The following is a 23,297-nucleotide window of genomic DNA, read 5'->3' on the forward strand; positions in this document are numbered from 1 at the left end:
GTGGAGGTCGACGCACACCTTCACGAGATTCTACTGCGTCGATCGGGATTCCAGGGAGGAGTCCAGGGTCGGCCAAGCAGTGCTGCTCAACCTGTTCGCTTAAGGTGAGCCTGGTGAGGAGGTAAGAGATGCTTAATGTTGAGTTGTTGTATTGCTTAATGTTGAGCCTTTTGCCACCTCCCGTGGTTGTGCATGTGTGTACTGCTATGTATTCTTATATTCATGAGCATGTGAATCCATGCCAGACCCCATGCTGGAGAAGGAACAAGTTACTTTCCTGTAACTGTTGTTCTCCAGCATGGGTCTGGCATGGATTCACATGCGAACCCTCCCGCCTACCCCTCTGCGGCTCTTCACTTGGTCATACTGCCACTTTACGTGCTACCAAATCTGAGGATGGCTGCCAGAGGCGGGGCTTAGGGAGAGGGCAGTCATTGGCTGTGGTCAGTATGACACGGAGATCAGTGATTGGTTACTACTACGAAAGACAGATCAGAAACGAAACTGATATTGATTTTTCTTTACCGAGGATTCCCAGCCTGACGACGGGGAATATTCATGAGCATGTGAATCCATGCCAGACCCATGCTGGAGAACAACAGTTACAGGAAAGTAACTTGTTCCTTATCCATGCAATCCATAAGAATATTTCTTTTCCTTTGATCTGATGGGAATTTGTGAAAGGAAGTACCAAAGTAATTTTTAACATGTACAATTGGAATCATGACATGAAAAGTTAGATCAATGTCTGTCTTGTCTCTGATGGTGCAGGTGGCTGTTAGAAATCTGCCTGTGACGGGATCCATTTGTCAGGTTTTGGTGCAGCTTCCCCATGTTTTTCAGAGGCTGGAAGTAGAAAGCTTAATATCTGTGATGGATGCAAGGTAAGAAGGCAGCAAACTATTTCAGTGAAAATTATTGTGGTGCCAGTCTATGGATCATACCTGAAATGATGTCTATAAATGTATGTTCTCCTATTTGCTTTCTGACACCAGCAGTTCTCCAGCATGGGATATGGCATGGATTCACATGCTCATGAATATTCCCCGTCATCGGACAGGGAATCCTCAGTAAAAGAAAAAAAAATAGTTTAACTTTCACTTACTTTCACTTACAAACTGTATTTCTCCTTTAAACTACTCGCTGTTCTCTGGGTCATACTGCCTCCATCCAGTAACAGCTCTCTCCCTAAGCCCCTCCTCTGGCAGCCATCTTCAGATTTTTACTGCACGCTTAGTGTTGGGAGCCCTCGAGTTTGCTCTGCAAGTATTTGTATGTTTTTTTGAGGTTTTCGACAGAAAAAAGTTCTATTTTTGTTTCTAAAGAGCCTGTGTGCTCTCTTCATCTGCCAACAGCCAGGATCCGTTGTTGGTGAATTTCAGCACCCCTCAATGGCGAAGATCGTCGAAGATTCCAGCAGGCCATCGGGCCTACTTCGCGCCCTCCATCCATGACGGAGGGGGAGGAGCGGAAGGTCCCTCTTCAAGCCGTGCACCAAATGCGGGCTATGGAATGTGTTTGTGGAGGACAAGCACCTGCAATGCCTCTACTGCCTGCACCCGGCCCACAAGGAGGTGGAGTTCAAAATTTGCCTCGGGTTCTCCAAGAAGATGACGAGGGACAGTCACAGTAGACTGGCGGTGTGGCTCAATGGCAACAAGGCCTCTGCCCCATGCGGCATGTGGGATGTTTTTACCCATGCATCCAAGCCCTACCATAAAACTGTGCAGTACTGGCATGGAAAACCTCATGATGGCCAGAACTCCCCAGAGATTGCACAGGGAAAACATGAAGAATAGGCTGCCACCCATTTTTGCCTATGTTGTGAGCACAGGAGGGCACTGCCTAAAACCACCATTGGGCTACACACACAGTAGCCTGAAACCATTGGGAATGACAATGCTGATTGCCAAAAAGCAACTTGGAACTGTGGGGAATTCATTTTCTAAATCCCAAAAATGGTTGCAATACCGGTACTCGCCACTATCAGAAAGCCGGCGTTTTAAAACCACCAGACTTTTGTGTAAAACTGAACAAATGAAACAAAACCAGGCCAAGGAAAGACTTGCTAAGAGGTGGATACAATGTAAAACTATATTCTGAAATGACTTGAAGGAAGTAATTATTTAATGTATATATAAAAATTGTAAGTTTGATTTAAACTGGGAACAAAAAGTGACATTTATCTGAAACCTGGCTTAATGAAACTGGATTCTTCCTGACAACTACCCCCGACAGGAGTTGAAACCTGCTCAGCCACTCTTCCCAGGCCTAGCTGCATCCTGCTGCCCCTTGCCAAAAGGAGTTGACACCTCTCTGATTGAATTAAGGGAGGGGACCTGGGGACTGCAGAAAGTTGAACAAAGGCCTGTCCGGGACTCAGGTAAATGTTATATTGGGGGTGCCGTAAAGTGGCTTCCTCTTGGGGGAAACTGGGAGGGGCAGTGCCTCTGCAAGCCAGCTGAGCTTGGGGGAAGTGGATAAACCAGTTATTCCACCATGTGATGTGGGAAGCCACACCCCTTTTTGACCAGGGCATACTTTTAAAAAGATGGATAATTCATAGTACGGACCTGTCACAATTATACAAATAATATCATTATTCTTGTGATTTTTCTGTGCACATTTTAAGAGGTGTTAGGACCCTGTGGTATGTTCCTGGGGATAGTAGCGATAAAAAGGTTGTTACTCCAAATGTATGCATGTTAAAAATCTGACACTTTATCATCTGTAACCCATATCCCTGGTGCACATTTGTGTAAAATCTGGAAAGGTTTAGAGGTCGTTATCTGGATGAAAAGGGGAGAATTCTGTCATCGGTGGACACAACATCGTACAAAGACAGGGATCGGATGGTTTGGTGCTACAGAAAATATGTTAACTGGACCTATAATATTAGAAAAATGGTACATAGATAAATATGTATTTGGGTCAGAAATAGATTTGTGTGCAAATTGACCAGGGGAGGATCCTCTGACCCATAAACAGACCTCATCATGATGACAATCCATTTCCTTCCCCCAATCATGGGAGAGGGGAGAATTGGGCCAATGACAAGTAGAGAGGGGCAGGCTTTGCTAGGCCCAGGCACACACCCATTTTCAAAACACATAAAAAGAGACTGCTGGGACAGGTAGGGACATTCAATTCCATTTTCTGCAGGACGCTCTGCCGGGAGACTCCAGACTTCACATCCATCAATCTCCAAAGACCAGAACTTTACTTCAGAACTTAAAGCAAGGGCCTAAACCCACAAACTAAGAACTCTTCTCAGCAGGCCTCAGCATCCTTAAAATCATCTGCAAACTATTCCACAGCCGGGCGAGCTGTCTGAATTGTTTTGCCAAGAACAATTGCCAGAGACCAGACCAGAGATCTAGAGAACCACAGGCCGCTGTATCCAGAGAGCTGACCCAGACCGCTGTGAGCAGAACCAGAGATCCGGATCGCTGTGAGCAGAAACGTTGCCTGATTGACCCGCCGAGCAGAGAGAACCGAAGTCCAGTCCAGTTGACCAGATCCATGGCGAGGCCCATTCCTGCCCAAAATATATTGTGAGTACCACCAGAACTGTGCAGAACCCACTCTCTTAGTTAAAATAATCTAATCTAAACTATTTTAACCTAATTAGAACAGCCTCCTAGAAATCGTGTCATCTGTCATTTTTAAAGCTGCACAACTGTCACCTGTCAATTCTGCAGCTGCAAGCCGACACCTGTCATTTTGAGTTTTACTTTAAATCCGAGAATCTACCTTTATTAAATCATCCGTATCTCCGGAACCGTTTGACTTTCATCTGAAAGCTTAGAAGCCAGGCTTTCCAACGGACCTAGAACCAACTTCCTACTCCCTATACTTTTTCTGTAATCGCGAGACACACACTCGCAAAATTTACCGCGATTTGGCCCAATTTCTTCATCTGTAGAAATCAGCAGCTTTTTGCTTCTCTTTGCTAAATTCGTTTGCAATCTGCTAATCATTCATAGAGTATTGTTAAAGTGAGCCTGAACTAATATAAAGTAGCCATCACCTACCCTGAATCTCTAGAGGGAATTACAGACAAGCAGGGTCATGCCTCACCCAGGACCGGCCGGTCCGAGGAGCGGTCTTCTAAGTCCTGTGAGGGTGCTTCATCAGAGGAGTCCAAGATAAGGCCAAGAACCACAAGTCCAAGTCCACTGGGTTTGCCGCGGAAGCGCGGTCGACATCACCATACGCCTCCATTGCCAGCCAGCATTCGAGCTCCTCCTCGAAGAGGAAGTCCTCTAACGAGGCTAAAATTTGCGAGAAATCCGAGAACCTTCGTATGGAGGATAAGAAGGACAAGCAGCCCAAGTGTGGGCCCCATCGGCTCAGGCTAAGACCTCGTCGACGATGGAGTTGGCGACTGCTGCAGCTAAGTGTGCTGACCCTGCAAAAGTAGCCCCTGCAGCTCAGAATGTGTCCCTAACCACAAGGCGTGACACCGCCACAGTGACTTTGGCGAAGTCTGCTGGCACGCCAGAAGGGGGGAAACCGGTTCAGGCCCCAATTCAAGACCCTCAGGGGGGAAAAAGGGAGGGGGCGAGGAGGCCCTGAAACAGTCCTCCCAGGCCGTCGCCCAAGCCATCAAGGTCTCGTCCAGTGACGACAAAGGCCAGGAGTCCTTACACACAGTCCACAAGGTCGATGATGGCGCAGGGCCTAGTTTTCCCATTCTGCCTTTTCAGCCAAGGGACATTTCCTTAGTTATTCTGTCAACTCTACACACCTTGGTGTCAGAAATCCAGTTGAGGGTGCCTCCGGCTCCCGTACCTTTGGTTCCCCAGATCAGTCTCCAACGAAGAAGAGGAGCGTCATCCGATGCCCCCTTTCCAACCTCCGCCACCACGTTGAGTTCCTTCTCCCCCAGCAGACCCAGACACGGGTACAGGGACGGATACGGCCACGACGACGGAGGATAACGACAAGGATATTGTTGCAGCGGATGGTGAATCCCCACGTTTGGATGCTCCACACAAGGTGTCTCTGCCAGATGAAGTAGGCTCGTTCCACTCTGATCTCAAGAGCCTCCAAGCTATTCGTTCTAGTGCCTGAGGAAACTGAGAAGGGCTTCTTTTACCAGAGGTGCGAGGCCAAGAATAAAGCTGTCATGGCGGTACCCCTTTTGGACAACATATGGGAAGAGGGCCTGGCCCTCATGAACTCTTGAACGGCTACAGCCAAAAGGGGTAGGCTGGAAAAGAAGTTTCTGATGCTTGTTAATCTGCTAAGAATCACATGCTGTGCATATAGTCTGACATCCAGTGGTAACCGCAGAGTATTGCATCTCGTCTTTCGAGAATCGAAAGGGGACTTTGACATGGGGCGTGCCTGTAACACTATCCTGAACGTGATGTGTAGTGTCCCCAAGATCCCTCACGCGTCGAGGTCCCTCAGATTGTTTTTTTCCGCCCAATTTACTTGTCGCCTTATGCAGAGCTTTTCCAGAGACATTGCTATTGTTATACTTATTGACCTTTGGTCGTTTTAATAATATATTATATTGCTATCTCTTCCCTCGATGGCTGTTTCCTGACCTACGTCAAAGCCTGCTCCACGGACCTTCGACGGAAAGTGATCCGGTCGGCGCTGCCGACCATGTGGCCGGACCTTCTGGCTGGCCTACACAGTAGGGAGAGTGGGGTCGGGGTGGACATTTCCTTTGTAAGAATGCCTTTCCCTTTCCTCTCTATTTGTTCCCTTGGTCTTGTCGTCACAGTATTATTCATCTGCTATGGAGAGGACTACATTTAGGTTTTGTCCTTCATGCAAGTCCAAATTCCAGTGGAAAGACAAATGCCTTAAGTGTAACAGGTGTCTTATACCTTAACCACAAAGAGGCGGCCTGTGTGGCTTGTAAGCTCCTGCGTCCGAAGACACTAAAGGAGCGCCGTGTTAAACGGGATGTCGCAGGCCGCGAGTAGTTCCCCTGCAGCCGCCGAGTGTGACGACCAGGGCTCTGAATCGGAGGCCATTGACCTCACGGCACAGCGTTCCCGCTCCGCGTCATCCGTCCCCGGCCCCAACAGGCACGATGTGAGTCCTGCTATGGGAACTGTACATCCCGGTGACAAGGATGCACGTTCTTCCCACACTAAAGACACAACCCCCGGTCTGTCTTCGATGAAACAGTCGAAGCATTCCATAGCACCAACGGGCACACCAGATAGTTTGGCAGTGCTCACCAATAGTCAGGATCGGCAGCCCTCCCAGCAACCGCAGGCACGGCATACGACCGGGCAATCTAAATGAAAGGGCGCTACCACCAATATTCAAGCGTCGGTCGAAGCGGAACAGACGGCCCGGTTACGCTGAAAACAACTGCGCAACCGCAGGCCCAGGCTAAACACACTTCTGTGACACCAAGTATTACCGAAAACATTGTTAACATCGTTTTGGCAGCAAATCAAAGAGAATGGTCGAAGGACTCATCGAAACCAAAGGACTCGTCGAAACCTAAGGATAAACCTAGTTACTCGTCGAAACATAGAGATAGGCCTAAAGATATGTCCGAATATACACTACAACCGCCAGAACCTCGAAAGGACTTTTCAGAAGGCCCTGTGTCTCTTTCTTAGACGCTTAAAGAAAAATCTCGACGTTCTAGATCAGAAGATCAACAAGAAGAGCCTTTTCCACCCCTAAGCCCCTCTGGTTCCTCAATATGGACCAGAGAAAAGTTTGAGGGGTGTATGAATAGGTTAGAGAGGTTTGTGGAACTCTGAGAAGTCCACACCCAGAAGGCTTCGAGAGGAGAGCCTTTTTCTTCCTGTTTCAAATTTTCAAAACACCTTTGATCCTTCTCAGGAAGAAGAGACTTATGACCTCACTGAGGATGAGATCCCTATTGATCAATTCAACCAGGATGAATATCCATTTGGGGAGCCTGGCGGTTATCCCATTGATCCCACAGAGGGATGGGAGGACAACCACGACCGGGTCGACCCTCAGCCTTGTGCATCACCTACTCCAACACCAGAACCCGACGCCCTGTGCATGGATTCATCCCCTATCACACCTACTCGACAGGCCTCCCCAGTTGACGACCAGATGGCGTTTAATGCTATCTTAAGGAGGGCAGCTGAACATTTCCAGATTGCTACTCAGAAAGCTGTACCAGAGGCCAGCCAGGCTATTCCTTTGTTGAATTCAATCAAACGCTTCGCTCCTTCATTGTTGACACCCGCCTTAACAAGGACAGTCAATCCTAGAGTAGAAAAACTGTTTCGCCCTTCCCCTTCTGACCCCCTTTACATCAGGGGACATGGTACTCCAGATTCCCTGGTAGTAACTACAACCAGGAAGAGGGTGGGGGTCCCCCTGTCCACAGGGGAAGCACCCCATGACAAGGAGTTTAAAAGATTATACGCACTAGGGAAGAGGGTCACAACCGCCGCAGCTTTTTCCACTCGCATAGCTAATAACACAACTTTGTTGGCTAGCTATTCAGACGCACAATGGAACATGCTACAAGAGGGCCTTCAAGAAGTCCCTGAACCGCTGTAGACTCGCCTGCTTTCCATTGTAGCTGAGGACAAACAGGTTAATCAGAGTATTCTCAAAAATACTTTGGATGCGGCAGAAACAGCTGGCAGGACCTTGGCACAAGGTACCCTCTTAAAGAGGCATGCATGGTTACGAAACTCTGGTTTCAAACCAGAAACCCAAGCTTCATTAATAAATAAGCCGGTGGAGGAAGCTAACTTAATTGGGAAAGCGATTGACGAAGCGCTTGAAACGGCTAAAAAGGAGCACGACACGCTCAAGACCCTGGATCAAATCACCCCGAGGCCTTCCCCAAGGAGAGAGAGCGGTTCTAGACGTTCCTTTTGTGGCCAATCTCGCTTCCCTCAAAACCAATATGGCTCGTTAATAACTGGTCCTCGCCCCAGGGAACCAGCTAGGCTACACTCTATCCCCATAGAGGTCAACGACGTGTAAAGGGAAGGGGCTGAAATTCCACCCCTAGAGGCTCCCCAGCCTCGGGTCAAAAATGACCACCAGATCCGGGTACCCTCCCATGCCTCCCCGTTAGGGGGCCGGCTAACATCATTTCTTCAAGCATGGGAGGAGATAACTACAGACCAGTAGGTACCCAACACCATCACCCACGAGTACTGCATATAATTCTGCCGGACCCACCAATTCAGACCTCCACGATCAAGACCCCTGACGCCGGAACACCTGCGCATCCTGCTACAAGAGGTCTAGATCCTGCAGGAAAAGGGCACTATAAAAGTCGTACCTCTTCTACAGATAAACAAGGGTATTTGTTCAGTGTATTGTATTGTATTTATTGTATTTATATAGCGTTTTACTCCAAAGCGCTTCACATTATAACAACAAGATACATAGTAGATTATAACAGTAGAAGCAATTATAAAACATGAGTCAAACCAACAAAACAGTGACTAGAGCAATTAGCCTGTAAAGAAAACGACAGGTGAGTGTAATAGGCGAGGAAGTAGGTAGAGAGAGGTAAGCATTGGAGAGACATGTGGGGGAGAGAGAGAGAGAGCGGTTTCAGGGTGGGGAATGGAGAAGAAGAGATTTCAAGGAAGCACAGAAGGAGAAAAAGGTGGGGATGGAGCGGATAGAGAGAGGTAGGGAGTTCCAATGTAGGGTGGGGGGCTAGAAGCTGAAAGGAGCAAATGCGAGAAGAGGCACATAGGGGCGGGGAGCAGAGACTCGGAAGAGGTCAGCAGAACGGAGGGAGCAGGAAGGGGATGTAGAATGATAGGAGAGAAGAGGGATAAGGGGAGGAAGGTCATGAAGAGATTAAAAGACAAATTTGAGTTGGGAATGAAAGGGAAGCCAGCCAAGGTAAGAGAGCGAGGAGGAAATGGAGTCATGAGAAGCAAGTAGACAGAAGGTACGGATAGCAGAGTGGTAGAGGGATCTAAGGGGGGGCGAGATGAGAGGCAGGGAGTCCAAAGAGAATAGAAGAGCAAAAGAAGAGGCGAGAGAAGATGAGGGAAGAGATTAACAGTTTAGTGGCGTGGAAGGTGAGAGAGGAGCGCACTTTACGAATGTTAAAGAGGTGGTAGCGACAGGCTGGAGAGGTAAGAGAGATATGGTGGGAAAAGGAGAGGGAGGAGTCAAAGTGGATGCCTAGATAGCGAGCGTGATCAGAGATGGGAAGATTAGAGGGCGGAAAGTGAATAGGAGGAGGAGGAGAGGGAGGGGGAAGATTGTTGGAGGGAAAGAATCGGACAGTCTTATCAGTGTTGAGAGAGAAAATGGGAAGACATCAAGTGTACTTCCTTGTACCCAAAAAAGATCTCACCATGCACCATGTACTAGATTTACACCCAGCAAACAAAGTTGTCAAACCTCAAAAGTTTTGTATGGTCAATCTGCAGGAATTAATTCCCATGCTCACACAGGGAGACTACATGGCAACATTGGACATGAAAGATGCATACTTTCATATTTCAATGTTGCCAGCGCACAGAAAATACCTTAGATTTATGATAGAAGACAGTCACTATCAGTTCAAAGTACTACCCTTTGGCATTGCCTCAGCACCAAGGATATTTACAGAGGTACTGGCTCATAACAGGGGATTCCTAAGGAACATGCCTGTCAAATACTCAAAAGACGAGAGACCTCTTATTCAGCCTGGCATTCTCCATCAACAAGAAGAAATCCAGCCTAGACTCCAGTCAAGTCAAACAGTTCCTAAGGGCTCTAATTTCGAACAAGGGATGGCCTCATCTTCCCCTCCTAGGAGAGGGTCCAAAACATGTTGTTTCAAATCCCTCAATATGTAGCCAATCGGGAGGTGACGGTACGCAAGACAATGTGACTGTTAGGAATGATGGCGTCCTGCATTTATTTGGTTCCTTGCGCGCGGCTGCGCATTCGTCCAATGCACGAATGGCTCAACAGCCAGTGGTGTCAGGCCAGCGGACAGTGAGACAATCTAATTGTTGTCTCACCAGCCCTCGTTCACTCTTTGCAGTGGTGGTTGAGGGAAAACCTCTTGAAGGGAACGTCCTTCACCACCCCCGCAGTAGAAGCCACTCTCACTACAGACTCGTCTCTCACGGGGTGGGAGGGCGCAACTGCTTCAGCAAACGGCGCACAGAGTCTGGTCCTCAGAAGTAGCATCCAACCACATAAATCCGTTGGAGCTATTAGCGATATTCAAAGCTCTGAAAGCCTTTCAGACACAACTGAAAGGAAAGACAGTCTTGATCCTTACAGACAGCACCACGGCCATGTATTATCTGAACAAACAAAGGGGCACTCACTCTCCAAGGCTGTCCAAACTGTCCCAGAACATTTAGAAGTGGGCTCTCAGACACATGTTCCTGTTATCACAACATGTTCCAGGGGAACTCAATCTTCTGGCAGACATACTCAGCAGAGATTTCCCACTACCATGGAGTTCGAATGGCGATTACACTAAGACATCGTCTTCAATGTTTTCGCAGAATGGGGCTTCCCAGAGATCGACCTGTTCGCAACTCTGGAGAATGCTCAGTGCCAAGATTACGCCTCCAGGTACCCCCAGAACCGTTCCAAGGGAAATGGAATCTGGATCACATGGTCAGGGAAATTTGTTTACGCTTTTCCCTCAACTCCCCTACTCAACAAGATAGTGCACAAGATGCACCAGGAACCAGTTGCCATGATATTGGGGGCCCCCATGTGGGCCCGCCAACCCTGGTTTTCTCATCTCATGAAAATGTCCCTATCTCCTCCGGTGAAACTGCCTTGCCCATACAACATGTTGTCTCAAGACAAAGGGGAGACACTTCAACCATGCCCGCAAACACTGAACTTAGTGGCCTGGCTCCTGAGGTCATAGAGTTCGGGCACCTGCAGCTCCCTCAGAGATGTATGGACAAACTCAACTATGCAAGGAAACCTAATATACAGTATTGCTATTCGAGTAAGTGGAAGCGGTTTGTCATCTGGTGCAATTCTAAGAGCATCAACCCCATTGACTGCTCTCCTACCCATATTATTTTGAACCTCACCCATTTACTAGACTCAGGCCTGGTTTTTAACTCTCTAAAGGTTCACTTAGCTGCTCTTTCAGCCGACACTACTTCACAACAGAAGGTGGTGTGGTGGAAGATACCAGTTATTAAGGCTTTCATGGAGGGAGTAAAGAGAATCGGTATGACTGTCACTGATGTGAGAGATTGTTAGCTGATGAGACATGCTATCTACGACTCTCAGATGATCCTTCCATAGAGTTGATGAAGGGTCATGAAAGAGAAAGTTTTGAGGGCCTTTGAATCCGAAATGATTAGCAGACAGGAGAATGAATACCTCATCAGAGAACAAGGGAGAGTTCCAGTATTTTACATCTTACCCAAAATACATAAGAATTTGTTGCATCCTCCCGGTCGTCCTATAGTTTTTGGAGTTAATTCCATTTTGGAACCGCTGTCCAAATTTACCGACTTTTACTTAAGACCCTTTGTCCTTAAGATGCAGAGCTATCTCAGGGACACCACTGATGCTATTACCAAGATAGAGAATTTAACCTTTGTCTCTGGACAGTCCCTGCTCATTAGTTTTGCCATTCAATCGCTGTACACTATGATACCCCAGAAAGCAACCTTAGACGTTATTGAAGAGATCTTGGAGTAGAGAAGACGGACACCCCGTGATTAACGGGTTCATCTTATGGTGTACCAAATTCATCTTAACTCAGAACTTTTTCCAGTTTTAGGGGTGGTTCCTTCAACAAATCGAGGGGACCGCAATGGGGGCGGCCATGGCCCTGAATTTGGCTAATTTGTACGTTGAATCTTTTGAGAAGTCTGTCATATATCATGCCACCAACCCTTTCGGCCATCTATTGAGGAAGTGGCTAGGTTATATTGATGATGATCCAATTGTTTGGGATGGTACTTTGGAAGAAGCTAATAGCTTTGTTGACTGGTTGAACCAACAGAATTGGTTCTTGAAATTTACCAAATCTATCAGTGATTGTGAAATACATTTTTTGGAAGTTACCATTTTGCACTCCATGGGTGTGTTGAAAGTCAAACCATATAGCAAGACCACTGACAAAAATACTTTGCTCAACTATAGCAGCCATCATGCAAAACACATGAAAATGAATTTGCCCTTTGGACAATTCCTGAGGTTAAAAAGGAATAGTAGTTCTAAGGAAGACTATAGCAAGAGTGTGAATATTTTGACACAAAAATTGTTGGTCAAGGGTTATCCATCTAAAGTGATCAGGAATGCCTCTAAGAGGGCCTATAACAATAATCGGGAAGACCTTTTGGAGAAAACCCACAAAGAGGCCAGAGTGATTGGGACGGATTTTGTTAAAACGTATTCCAATTTATCTTACAAGATCAAAACAATCATTAAGAAAACTTTGAGAAAAGCTTACCATGGTAAAGAAGTTCTTCCACCGTTGGTATCTTTTAAGAAAAGCCAGAGTTTACGGAACATGCTTGTTAGAAACAATGTAACAGACTCTCAGACCAGGCAGTTACGACAAACCACTTTGTGGGGGCTGCCAGAGGTGAAGGGACATTTCCCGTGTGGCCAATGCATTATGTGTGGACGAACAGAGGAGAAAAGAACTGTTCAAATCTCACCCAACCTGTTGTGGAATCTCAATGAAATGACCAGTTGTAACACTCAGAATGTCATTTATTTGATTACTTCCCCTTGCGGCCTACATTATGTAGGTAAGACTAATAGGAAATGCCGGGTTCGAATGGTTGAACATCGTAGCTGTATAAAGAACAAAGTAATCACAGCTCCATTGGTGAAGCATTTTTTGGAAAAGTTGCATGCACACACAGATTTTACATGGTTAATATTGAAAAAGATACATGGGACCAGCAAGTTAGATATTGACCGTAAATTGCTTAATTTTGAGAAGAAAATAATCTTTAAACTACAGAGCCATATAGTGGGTTTGAATGAGGGCATTGATTGGCATTGTTTGAACCTAATATGAACTATAGATAATGTGGTTATTTAAGTTTTGGCACCTGTAACTCAGTATCTTAGAGGCTGTGATGTCAACCAATTGGGCCACTGTCTTTTGTAATGTAACCTGTTGTGACATCTACTCTGTAGGATATCCTATCGATCGCCCTTGTTCAAACTAGGGATCAGAAGGCTAAAGTTAATATGTGATGAACTACGTTATTGGGGGGTTTCCATCAACAATTTGATAAAGACAGATCCAAAATTTCTGCATATATTCGTCTAGTAATTTTTGCCAGAGTGATTTTGTACACACAGGTTGGGTCGATGGCTCAGCCTCAACGTGCTCGCCTTGGAAGCACGACGACACAGAGCAATACAGGTTCGATCCCCGGGTCTGCACTTAGAAACCTCTGGGTATTAAGCACGTTATAAATAACATATCATATCATAGCCTACCTCCTAGGAATTGATCCATGTCACAATGATGGTTATGTATATACCAGTTGAAATGTGTTTACATTTTCGAAATGTGTTGTGATATTTACATTGTATGTGATTTATACGGCTTAATATCTTCCACCAATTCCAATAATGTAAGAATGTGGCAAATCTAAATCTCTGTCCTATATGTTTGACTAAGTGAAAAATATTTCCAAATGTCTCTATTACTGATGTGATATCCATCCCAACAATCTGCACTGTTTTGCCTTTATTTTGTGCTAACTGATGTAATGTTGTTGTCAATGCTGCTCCATCCCTCCCTTGTAGAGTTCTTCAACACGTGTTAAGGGTTGAGACAAATAGCAATATCCCTTTTCAAGAGACGGGATTACCAATTCGTTCCCAGTTGTGCCTACTTTTAGTTGGTCGCTGGCAGGTTTTCCAACATTAGTCCTTTTTTTGTGGCTGTGACCCACTTGCTTAGGTCCGAGTCCTCTTTTAGTATCACGCAACGCTGACCATTCAGCATTTCACTGTTTGGCGTGGAGAGAGTTGCATGCCGCCGTACTTGCAGTAAGTTTAATAATTACACGGCTCAGTCTCCTCATTGTCTAGCTTTGAATCGTACATCAGAAGCATGCTTTTGATTAATCACGTCGCTTTGTTGTATCATACAGACTAGAATTTCAGCATCTGGAACTAACGGGCACCCGAGTATCACATAATGATGTCGTGAATACACTACGTGGCAGTGATTTATTACACTGATTGTAACTACAGAATTTGTAACTAATGGGCACTTGATGTTTGTGGTGTCTGGACGAACCATGTGAATAGCCTAGACGCTAGGTTAGATGTCCAGCATGCTAAGGGATAGTACTAAGTGATTGAAGGATATTGGCCATATGATTTGCAGGCTTTATCTGATTTTTGCGTTTAGGTGTTTTCGTTGTTGATTTGGTGCCAGACTGAGCCAGGTTTTTTCCTTTGGTACCTATGAAAGTTGACTCGGGAATCCGTATCCAGACACATGTTAACATAATATAGGTAAACAGGATAACTTGACTGTAATGTTATGCCTACTTTGGCATGAGGTGGACATTACCTTTATTAAGAGCTTGGTATATGGTCTGTTTGTGTCTGCAGTGTCTCCAATTGAATACTGAGGCGACTTGTTTGCGCCTCTGGTAAAAGTAGATGCATCCAGGAATTGGTGCATGTGGTGAAGTGTATCAAGAAAACGCCATTGATGAAATTCCCATTGAAGGTCATTTTGAGTTCATTTATAGAACTGTGGAGGGTGGTCTAGTTGTGTACCATGCCTCTAGTCTCCATACTCTGGAAGTTATTTCTGTAGTGTGTGATGGTATTTTTAGGATTGCAATACTCGACCCAGACCTTAAGGATCCCCTTTTTGTATTTAGGTGTATTGGCATCCATTTGTGTGATGCTTTGAAATTACCCCCTTAACCCAGTGTTGAAGCAGTCTACAGTTTTTACAGAGTTTCCCCTGAAGAATGTTCACCCTTTGAGGAATTGGAAGAACAGAAGCATGTTGGGAATCATTTTTATGACACATTTAGAATGTTGAATGTATAAGTGTATTGTCATTTGTGTCTGTCGAATTGTGTTAGGTTGTTTTAGATGAATTTTTGATGTATTTGTTTTTGGATCCACTGAGTTTTGTTTTAGGGTCAATCTATGTTTTAACATTGAATATAATTTTGAATAAATGTACACTGAGGTTTGATATATAATGCGTACAGTCTATTTTGTCAGGACAAAGTGTGCCGTGTAATCAGGGTCCTATAGTTTTGGTAATGAGATGATTTGTGTATATTTGGTATCTATCTCCTTTAAAAAACAATATATATATATTTCCCCTGCTGGTGGATTTAGATGTTGATTTAAGTAGGAGTATTGTTATACATACCTATTTAAAACACAGGGAGTAAAGAGAATTCACCCTCCCATTTCTATACCCAGCTCCCGAATGGGACCTAAATGTTGTGTTGACTAGACTTATGGGGTGTCCGTTCGAGCCCATGCACAAAGCAAGTCTTAAGGATCTCACCTACAAGACTGCCTTTTTACTAGCTATTACTTCCATAAGGAGAGTCTGTGAACTACAGGCCCTCTCAGTTCTAGAACCGTTTGTTACAGTTCACAGAGATAAGGTGGTTCTGTGCACTCACCCTAGGTTTGCGCCTAAATTCATTTCAAGGTTCCATGTGAAGCAATCCATAGAACTACCAATGTTCTTTCAAAACCCCTCAAGCATGGGAGAAAGGAGCCTGCACACACTGGATGTACGCATGGCAGTCATGTTCTACATGGTAAGAACTCAACCATTAAAGAAGACAAATCAGTTTTTCGTTTCAGTGGCAGCAGGTAGAGAGGGAGACCCTGTCTCCAAATTACTATCTCAAGGTGGATTGTCAAATGCATCACACTCTGTTACAATCTTGCTAAGAGAGAACTGCCCTTCAAGCCTAGAGCACACTCTACTCGAGGCAGGGGGGCTTCCATAGCATTCATTGCAAATGTTCCCCTAGAGTCCATTTGCAAAGCGGCAACCTGGAGTTCTATACACACCTTTAAAAAACACTATTGCCTAGACACTCATTCTTGGTCTGATTCTCAGGTGGGACAAGCAGTACTAAGACATCTTTTCACTATTGTTCCTTCTCACAACCCAACTCTGGGTACTACTCGCTAGTCTATGCACAGCATGTATTTCTAAGCAGATTAACAAGCATCAGAAGACATGCATTAATTACCGTAAAAGAATTTCTGATGATTGTATCTGCTTAGATGCACATGTGCCCACCCTTCCTCCCCGCTCGGATTGAAGGAACATAGACGTCTACTGCTTTTCTCTCTTTTCTGTATTCACGATAGTCATAAAGCTCCCTCACGGCAGAAAGAATACAATCGGGGGGACCTCGCTGCGTGAGGGATCTTGGGTACACTACACTACACGTTGGCGATAGTGTTACAGGCACGCCCATGCCGACGTCCCCTTTCGATTCTTGAAAGACAAGAAGCAATACTCTGTGGTTACCATTGGACTATTTGCATAGCATGTGAATCTAAGCAGATACAATCATCAAAAATGCGTTTACGGTAAGTAATGCATTTCATCGGTGGTATCTGTGGCTGCGAGGAAATGGTTGGAAAATCCTTCCTTGTCATCTTGAGTCCCTCCAGACAGCGAGGGGAAGAAGATGGACGCCATGGGAAGGAAGGTTATTTACACTGTGGCGTCCACTATCAAGGTGGCCAATGCACTAGCAATCCTAGCCAGGTACGTCAGGGAGCTGTGGTACAAGCTGCGGACGATTTTTGGAGTTCCTCCCGACGATAAAAAGATGGAGGCAATCGTTCGAGGGGATTGGGTCCTCCGACGTATTCCATATCTATGACAGTAATCACCACAGCTGTGCTGCTTCGGAAAATCTTTCTGCGTCCTGCGTCGATGACGTAGATACGCCGCCCTCGAGGACCTCCTCTGACGGCCGACGTCACTGGATGTTCTAAGTAGGACGCACGACGCCCGTAGGCCACAGTTCCGTTTTTCCGCGAACGTGTTCGCTTCGGAGATCTCGCCGCGCCTCGACTCATTGGAGTTCTTTCTCGGTTCTTCGAACCTGTTTCGTTTTGTGAAGTCTTTCTTCGTGAAGATGTCTACCTCATCTTCCACACTGCGTTCGGGCTTTAAGAAGTGCGGGGACTGTGGGTCCAAGATGTCGGTTACGGACTCGCACGATGCCTGCCTCTGGTGCCTCGGGGAGGCCATGACACGGATGACTGCGTCGACTGCCAGTCGCTCACGTCTAAAGCCTTGTGGGAGCGCAAGAAGAGGTTATCGGTAGGTAAGGTGTCTATGCCACGGAAGTCGAGGTCTGCGGGGCTTTCGACGGAGGAGTCGAGAGGCGACTCTCCGCGTCGTCGTCGGAAGTCCAGTGGGTCTCGGTCCCGGAGTCGGTCCCACCACTCCTCTGCCTCTTCGAGGCACTCCCGGAAGCGCCGTCATCGGTCGCCTTCCCCGTCCTCTTCCGAGGACTCCGCTCGTCGGCGGGTTGCTTACCCTACCAAGCAGGCGACGCCGGAGGAATGGGCTTCCTTCGGGAAGAAAATGTTAGCGAGTGGGGTCGGTCATGATCGGTCGAGAGACACCGCTCGCACGCCTTCAGGCTCGGGTGGTTGGCATGATTCACGGGAGAGGTCCCGCTCGGACAAGGGGAATCGTTCTCGTCATGCCCGGTCCAGGTCCCGGTCCTCGACACGCTCAAGACCGTGTGAACCTGTGATGTCTTCGAGGAAGACGTCGATGCCGGTGGCGCCGAGGTTGTCAACAGACTCTTTTGAGGACTCGCCTCCGAAGAGGTCGTCGGCGCCATCGGCGCCCAGGCTGTTGAAGGACATGCTTGGGGCTCCGGCCTCGAGGCCTGTGTCGACGCCATCGATGCTGTCGGCGCCGCATTCGCGGTCAACGTTGATTCACTCGATGCCCTTGACGCCTTTCGAGGCTGTATGAACAGGGTTACCCGAGGCTCGGTGGAACCCCCTACAAAGGCTCTGGCCCAGGTCAAGCATGGCTTTGGTTCACACTCTGTGCCTTCTTACCGCCATCTTGAGTTTATTTCAGAGGTGGATGAGGGCTCTGATGATGGCATGGTTCCTAATACGGTGCCAGACGAGATTCTCTCGGGCCATAGCCAATTTGAGGACCTGAGGCAGTCCCTGCACGATGCTAGTGGGCTGGACACCTCTCTGGAGGTGGAGTTTTGTAGGCCTGAGCCTGGCACTCATGCCGACTCCTCGTACCGACGCCTTATGTCGAGGATCACCGAGTACTTGGGATGGTCTGCTCCCCCGGGGGAGTTTCTTCAGGATGACCTTACAGATATCCTCAACCTTGGTCCACCAACTGACCTGGTACTGCCGTTTCATATGGCGCTACAGAGGAGGGTGGCGGCGGCTTGGACTGCTCCGGAGAGTCTCCCGGCAGTGGGCAAGTCTTTGCCGCGAAATTACCACCCAGCCAGTAGCGACCCCTGCTACTTGTCCAAGCACCCCCTCCGGAGAGTTTGGTGGTGCAGGCGGCTACGGCCCCGGCAAAGCAGGCGTCGTATCCTACCATCCCTCCTGATGGGGACAACAAGCGTTTTGACGGCTGAGCAAAGAAAGTGTTTTCTTCAATGGTTATGGTGCTTCAGGTGGCCAACTCCGTATGTGCTTGTCACGTTTCACGCACACTCTGTGGAACTGTTTCCTTAGCGGCTGAAAATATTCCCGAAGGGGACGAATGGGATGGTTTCCTGGCCATGGTTCAGGATGGCAAGGATGCCATGTGTGAGGCCGTTCATTCGGGTTTGGACATGGCAGATTGCGTCAGCACCATGATATGCAGGTTTGCGTGGTTGCGGAAGTCGGGGTTTTCTCCTGATGTGCAGGCCCGACTCCTCAACATGCCCTTTGATGGGGAACATCTTTTTGGCAGCAAGGCTGACGAGAGCCTTGAGAGGTTGCAGACCTCAAAAGCTGCAGCGAAGTCATTGGGCGCTGCAGTTCGACAACCTCCGCCTTTTCGTCCTAGGGGACAGCAATGGAGAGGAGGTTCCTTTTGTTATTACTCATCCTTTGGTAAAACGAGAGGAGCTGCCAGTCAAAGGGGCCACGGTAGGCGTGCCAGAGGTGGAAAGCAAGGTACTCGAGGTGCCAAGGCCGCTCGGGCAGTTGCCTCTTTGCCCTCAGGCAACGCCGCAGCCGCTTCAGCTCAGTCATGAGGCCATGCCCCATGGTTCGCCGGTTGGGGGAAGGCGGGCGCAGCATCTTGCTGAGTGGTGCGCCATTACTTCAGATGTGTGGGTTCTGGAGATCATAACCCACGGCTACTGTCTTCCTTTCCGGCAGAGGTCTCGAGACAATCCACCGGGGAATCTCTCTTTGAAGAGTCCGGATCTGCTCCTTGCACAGGAAATTCAATCCCTGCTGGAGAAAGGCACCATAGAACTGGTGCCTGTAGCGGAGAGGAACAAGGGATGGTATTCCCCTTATTTTTTGATTTCCAAGAAAGACGGGGGATTGAGACCCATCATGGACTTGCGCGATTTGAACAAACTCCTCAGGAAGGACAAGTTCAAGATGGTTACTCACTCTCAAGTCCTCCAGGCCCTCGAGGGCGGCGTATCAACGTCATCGAAGCAGGACGCAGACGCCGAAAGATTTTCCGAAGCAGCACAGCTGTGGTGATTACTGTCAAAGATATGGAATACGTCGGCGGACCATCCCATCGAAAGAATGTTACCAGGTAAGAGAGTAACTTGTTCTTCTCTTCCATGAAGAGGAGGTAGCGTCTGATCACACCGTCACAGTGGCGTTAGGGGTCGCTGACACAGGGTTCCGGCAGATGGGGAACAGTGTCTGCCTTCATCTCAAAGGCTGGATGAAGGCCACACATTTGTGCCAAGAGGTCCAAGCGAGGGTACAAGACATGCCGTTCAACAGAGAAAACCTATTTGGGAAGGTCATTGACGAGTCCCTCCAGGCCATCAAGGTGGATACGGAGACGGCCCGTTCCCTGGGCACCCTCCAGCAGCACCGCTCTTTTCGCTCCTCCATAGGAAAGTCGAGCAGGTCTTCCAAAGATTTCTCCTCATTGTACGGTCAGTCTTCCAGATCCACGACTCGGGAAGCCTACAGAGGTCATTCCCAGGCTTACAGTAGTTGACGACAGCGCTGAAGCAAGCCTGAACCAACTAGGACGTTGGGCCCCCACCCATGCACCCCAGTGGGAGGCCGGCTGACGAGTTCATGAGAGAGTGGAGCAAGATCACCACTAACAGATGGGTGCTGGACGTTCTCGCCACCAAGGACATACACTGGAGTTTCAGCACAGGTGTCTGCATATCTCTCAGGTGGCCTGTCAGGAGCAGCACATCCCTCAGCTCCTGGAAGAGGAACGGGCCATGCTGCGAAAAGGGGGCGATGGAACTGGTTCCCCAGCGACTCTGTGGCTCCGGAGTCTATTCTAGATAATCTCTGGTCAGAAAGAAGGCGGGGGGCTGTAGGCCCATTCTAGACCACCGACATCTGAACAATTACCTCCAGTCCCAAAAAAGGTTGCAGATGCAGCCCCTCATGGAATTCCTAGACGCCTGCTGGTGTCGGGAAGCTTCACTGACAACATTTCGCTCAACGCCGAGTTCCGACGGGCATTAGTATGGTGGGGCGTTCGCTCCAAAATCACCCAAAGCATGGGATTCCAGAACCCACCATACCAGGAGACTGTCAACACGGATGCCTCCCTAGAGGGATAGGGAGCACACACTGGACGTCGACACGCCAGAGGCCTGTGGTTGCCAGAGGAGAAGATCTTTTATATCAACATCCTAGAGCTATAGCCAGTGTTCTGGGCCCTCCAGTCATTCCTCCCATCCCTGAAAGGCAAGGTGGTGAGGATCTCCACGGACAACACCGCCACCATGTTTTGCATCAGGAAGCAAGGGGGCAATCAATCCCCGGCGCTCTCCAAAAAGGCGCAAGGCATGTGGCGATGGGCCGTCGGACAGGGGATGTTCCCCGTCCCTCTTCACCTGGCGGGAGTCAAGAACACCATTGCAGATTCCCTCAGCAAGGAACTGCGCTCCTGCCACAAGTGGGAGCTTCGTCAAGATCAGGTGGACTACCTGTTCGCCGAGTGGGGCAGGCCCCAGATGGATCTGTTTACGACGGTGACAAACTCCAAGTGCAAAACGTTTGCCAACAGGTTCCATCACTGAGGAGCCTGGGGAAGGCCTTCACCTTTCTGTAGGAACGACTGTTACTGTATGCATGCCCTCTCCTGCTGCGAGTCAACAACACACTCGGACAGTGTCAATGCAAGATGATACTCACTGCCCCTGCGTGGCTGAGGCAGAATTGGTATCCAGACCTCTCAGTCTGTCAGCGTCGCCCCCGGTCAAGCTTCCAGTAGTTCTGGATCTTCTCACCAGAGGAGGTGGCGCAATCCTGCATCACGGCTCAGGATCGCTGAACCTGGGCTTGGCTCCTGCAGCCCTATAGTTTGGTGGATACGAGTTGCCTGTGGACTGCAGAGAGGTCCTCGCCAAGGCCAGGGCGTCGTCTACTTTGAAGTGCTACGGTCACAAGTGGGAGCGTTTCGCCATGTGTTTCCGGTCACAGAAGATTACCCCGCTGAGGGCCACGGCCCCGCAAATTCTTCCATATTTGCTTTCCTTGGTCAAAGGACTTTTTCGATCTTTCCTGCCGGTGAAGGCTCCTGCCCCCGTGTGGGAACTCAACGTGTTTCTGACAAGGCTCATGTAGGGGGGGCCTTCAAGCCTATTCATCAGGCCCCTCTCAAGTTCCTCTCATGGAAAACTGCTTTCTTTGTGGCCATCACCTCTGCCAGGAGGGTGGGTGAGATCCCGGTCCTATCCTGCAAGAAACCATACCTGACTTTAGAATAATCGAGGGTGGTGCTGCACCCCTCTTTTATGCCGAAGGTTCTGTTGGAATTCCACCTCAACAAGTCTTTGGTGTTACCTGTTTTTTCCCCGAAGCCTTTGTCACTGACTGAAAAAGCTTGCACTCGCTGGACGTTGCTTGTGCCTTAAAGTTCTACCTGACACAAGTTTTTTCGGAAGACGTCACAATTGTTTGTGACCTTTGGTCCTGTGAACCATGGGAAGGCTGTGTCCTAGGCTTCCGTCCCAAGGTGGCTTTCTGGCTGCATGATGCACTGACATCGGTTGGCGAACCGACCGCTGCCTGGACATCCGAGAGCCCACCCGACCAGAGCAAACGCTGCGATGACGACGTTCCTGTCTGGTGTGCCCCTGTGGACATCTGCAGGGCTGCTATGTCGAGGTCCACGCACACCTTCACGAAGTTCTACTGCATTGACAGGATTCCAAGGAGGCGTCCAGAGTTGCCCCAGCAGTGCTATACAACCTGTTTGCTTGAGGTGAGTCTGTTCCAGAGGTAAGAGGTAATTGCTTCTGTAGCATTGCCACCTTGCCTGGTTGTGTAATGTTGTACTGCTATGTATTCATTATTCATGAGCATGTGAATCCATGGCAGACCCCATGCTGCAGATGGAACATGTTACTTACCTGTATTGTTCTCCATCATGGGTCTGGCATGGATTCACATGCAAACCGTTCCGCTGTCCCCTCTGCGGCTCTTCTTGTTATACTGTCACTTTACGTGCTTACCAAATCTGAAGATGGCTGTCAGAGGAGGGGCTTAGGGAGAGAGCTGTCATTGGATGGGGACAGTGTGATCCAGAGGACAGTGATTCGTTTAAAGGAGAAATGCAAGTGAAAGTGAAACTGTTTTTTCTTTTACCGATGAGTCCCAGCCTGACTAAGGGACTATTCATGAGCATGTGAATCCATTCCAGACCCATGCTGTAGAACAATAGTTACGGGTAAGTAACTTGTTCCTTGGCTTTTTTCTTATGTAGTGTTTCCTTTCCATTTGAGGCCTGTCAGGTTCTTTTTGCAATTTTCCTTCCTTTGTGTTTCAGTATTGCTGTTATGGACTTGGAATTCTGTTTCCTTTTGGAGTGAGTTGAGGTCCTTTTAACCTCGCTCACCTGTTCATCTCACGTGTTTTGGGGGTCGCTGGTCGGTCCCGAAGCCTGCTAGTGACGGGAGATGTTTTCTCTAATTTGCGTTTCCCCTTTGTATTTTCATTGTAACACAAATCACTTTAAGTGTATTGTTGCAGGGACACTTTGTGTACAATTTTTGTTTTACAAACATTTAGTTACATCTAGGATGTGCCTTGGACAGACTGGTGGTGCCTTGGACAGACTGGTGTAGATCAACACTTTCTTATAATGTACTAGAATACACCATTCTGTTTAGATAATCTCGGTTTTTGGGCCTAATACTATACAT

The 23,297-nt window shown here is 48.0% G+C and overlaps 1 protein-coding gene across 1 annotated transcript in view; it reads left to right on the forward strand.

Annotated features, from left to right (window-relative positions):
* UTP25 (UTP25 small subunit processome component) overlaps window positions 1-23,297 on the forward strand; it is a 379,991-nt gene that overhangs the window by 220,200 nt on the left and 136,494 nt on the right. The window contains exon 10 of the mRNA XM_069608503.1: window positions 772-884. Within this exon, the coding sequence (XP_069464604.1) occupies window positions 772-884 (113 nt within the window). The remainder of the gene's footprint in view (window positions 1-771; window positions 885-23,297) is intronic.

This window comes from Ambystoma mexicanum, chromosome 4q (assembly GCF_040938575.1).
Source record: "Ambystoma mexicanum isolate Mex_15411 chromosome 4q, UKY_AmexF1_1, whole genome shotgun sequence".
NCBI classification, from domain to species: domain Eukaryota; kingdom Metazoa; phylum Chordata; class Amphibia; order Caudata; family Ambystomatidae; genus Ambystoma; species Ambystoma mexicanum.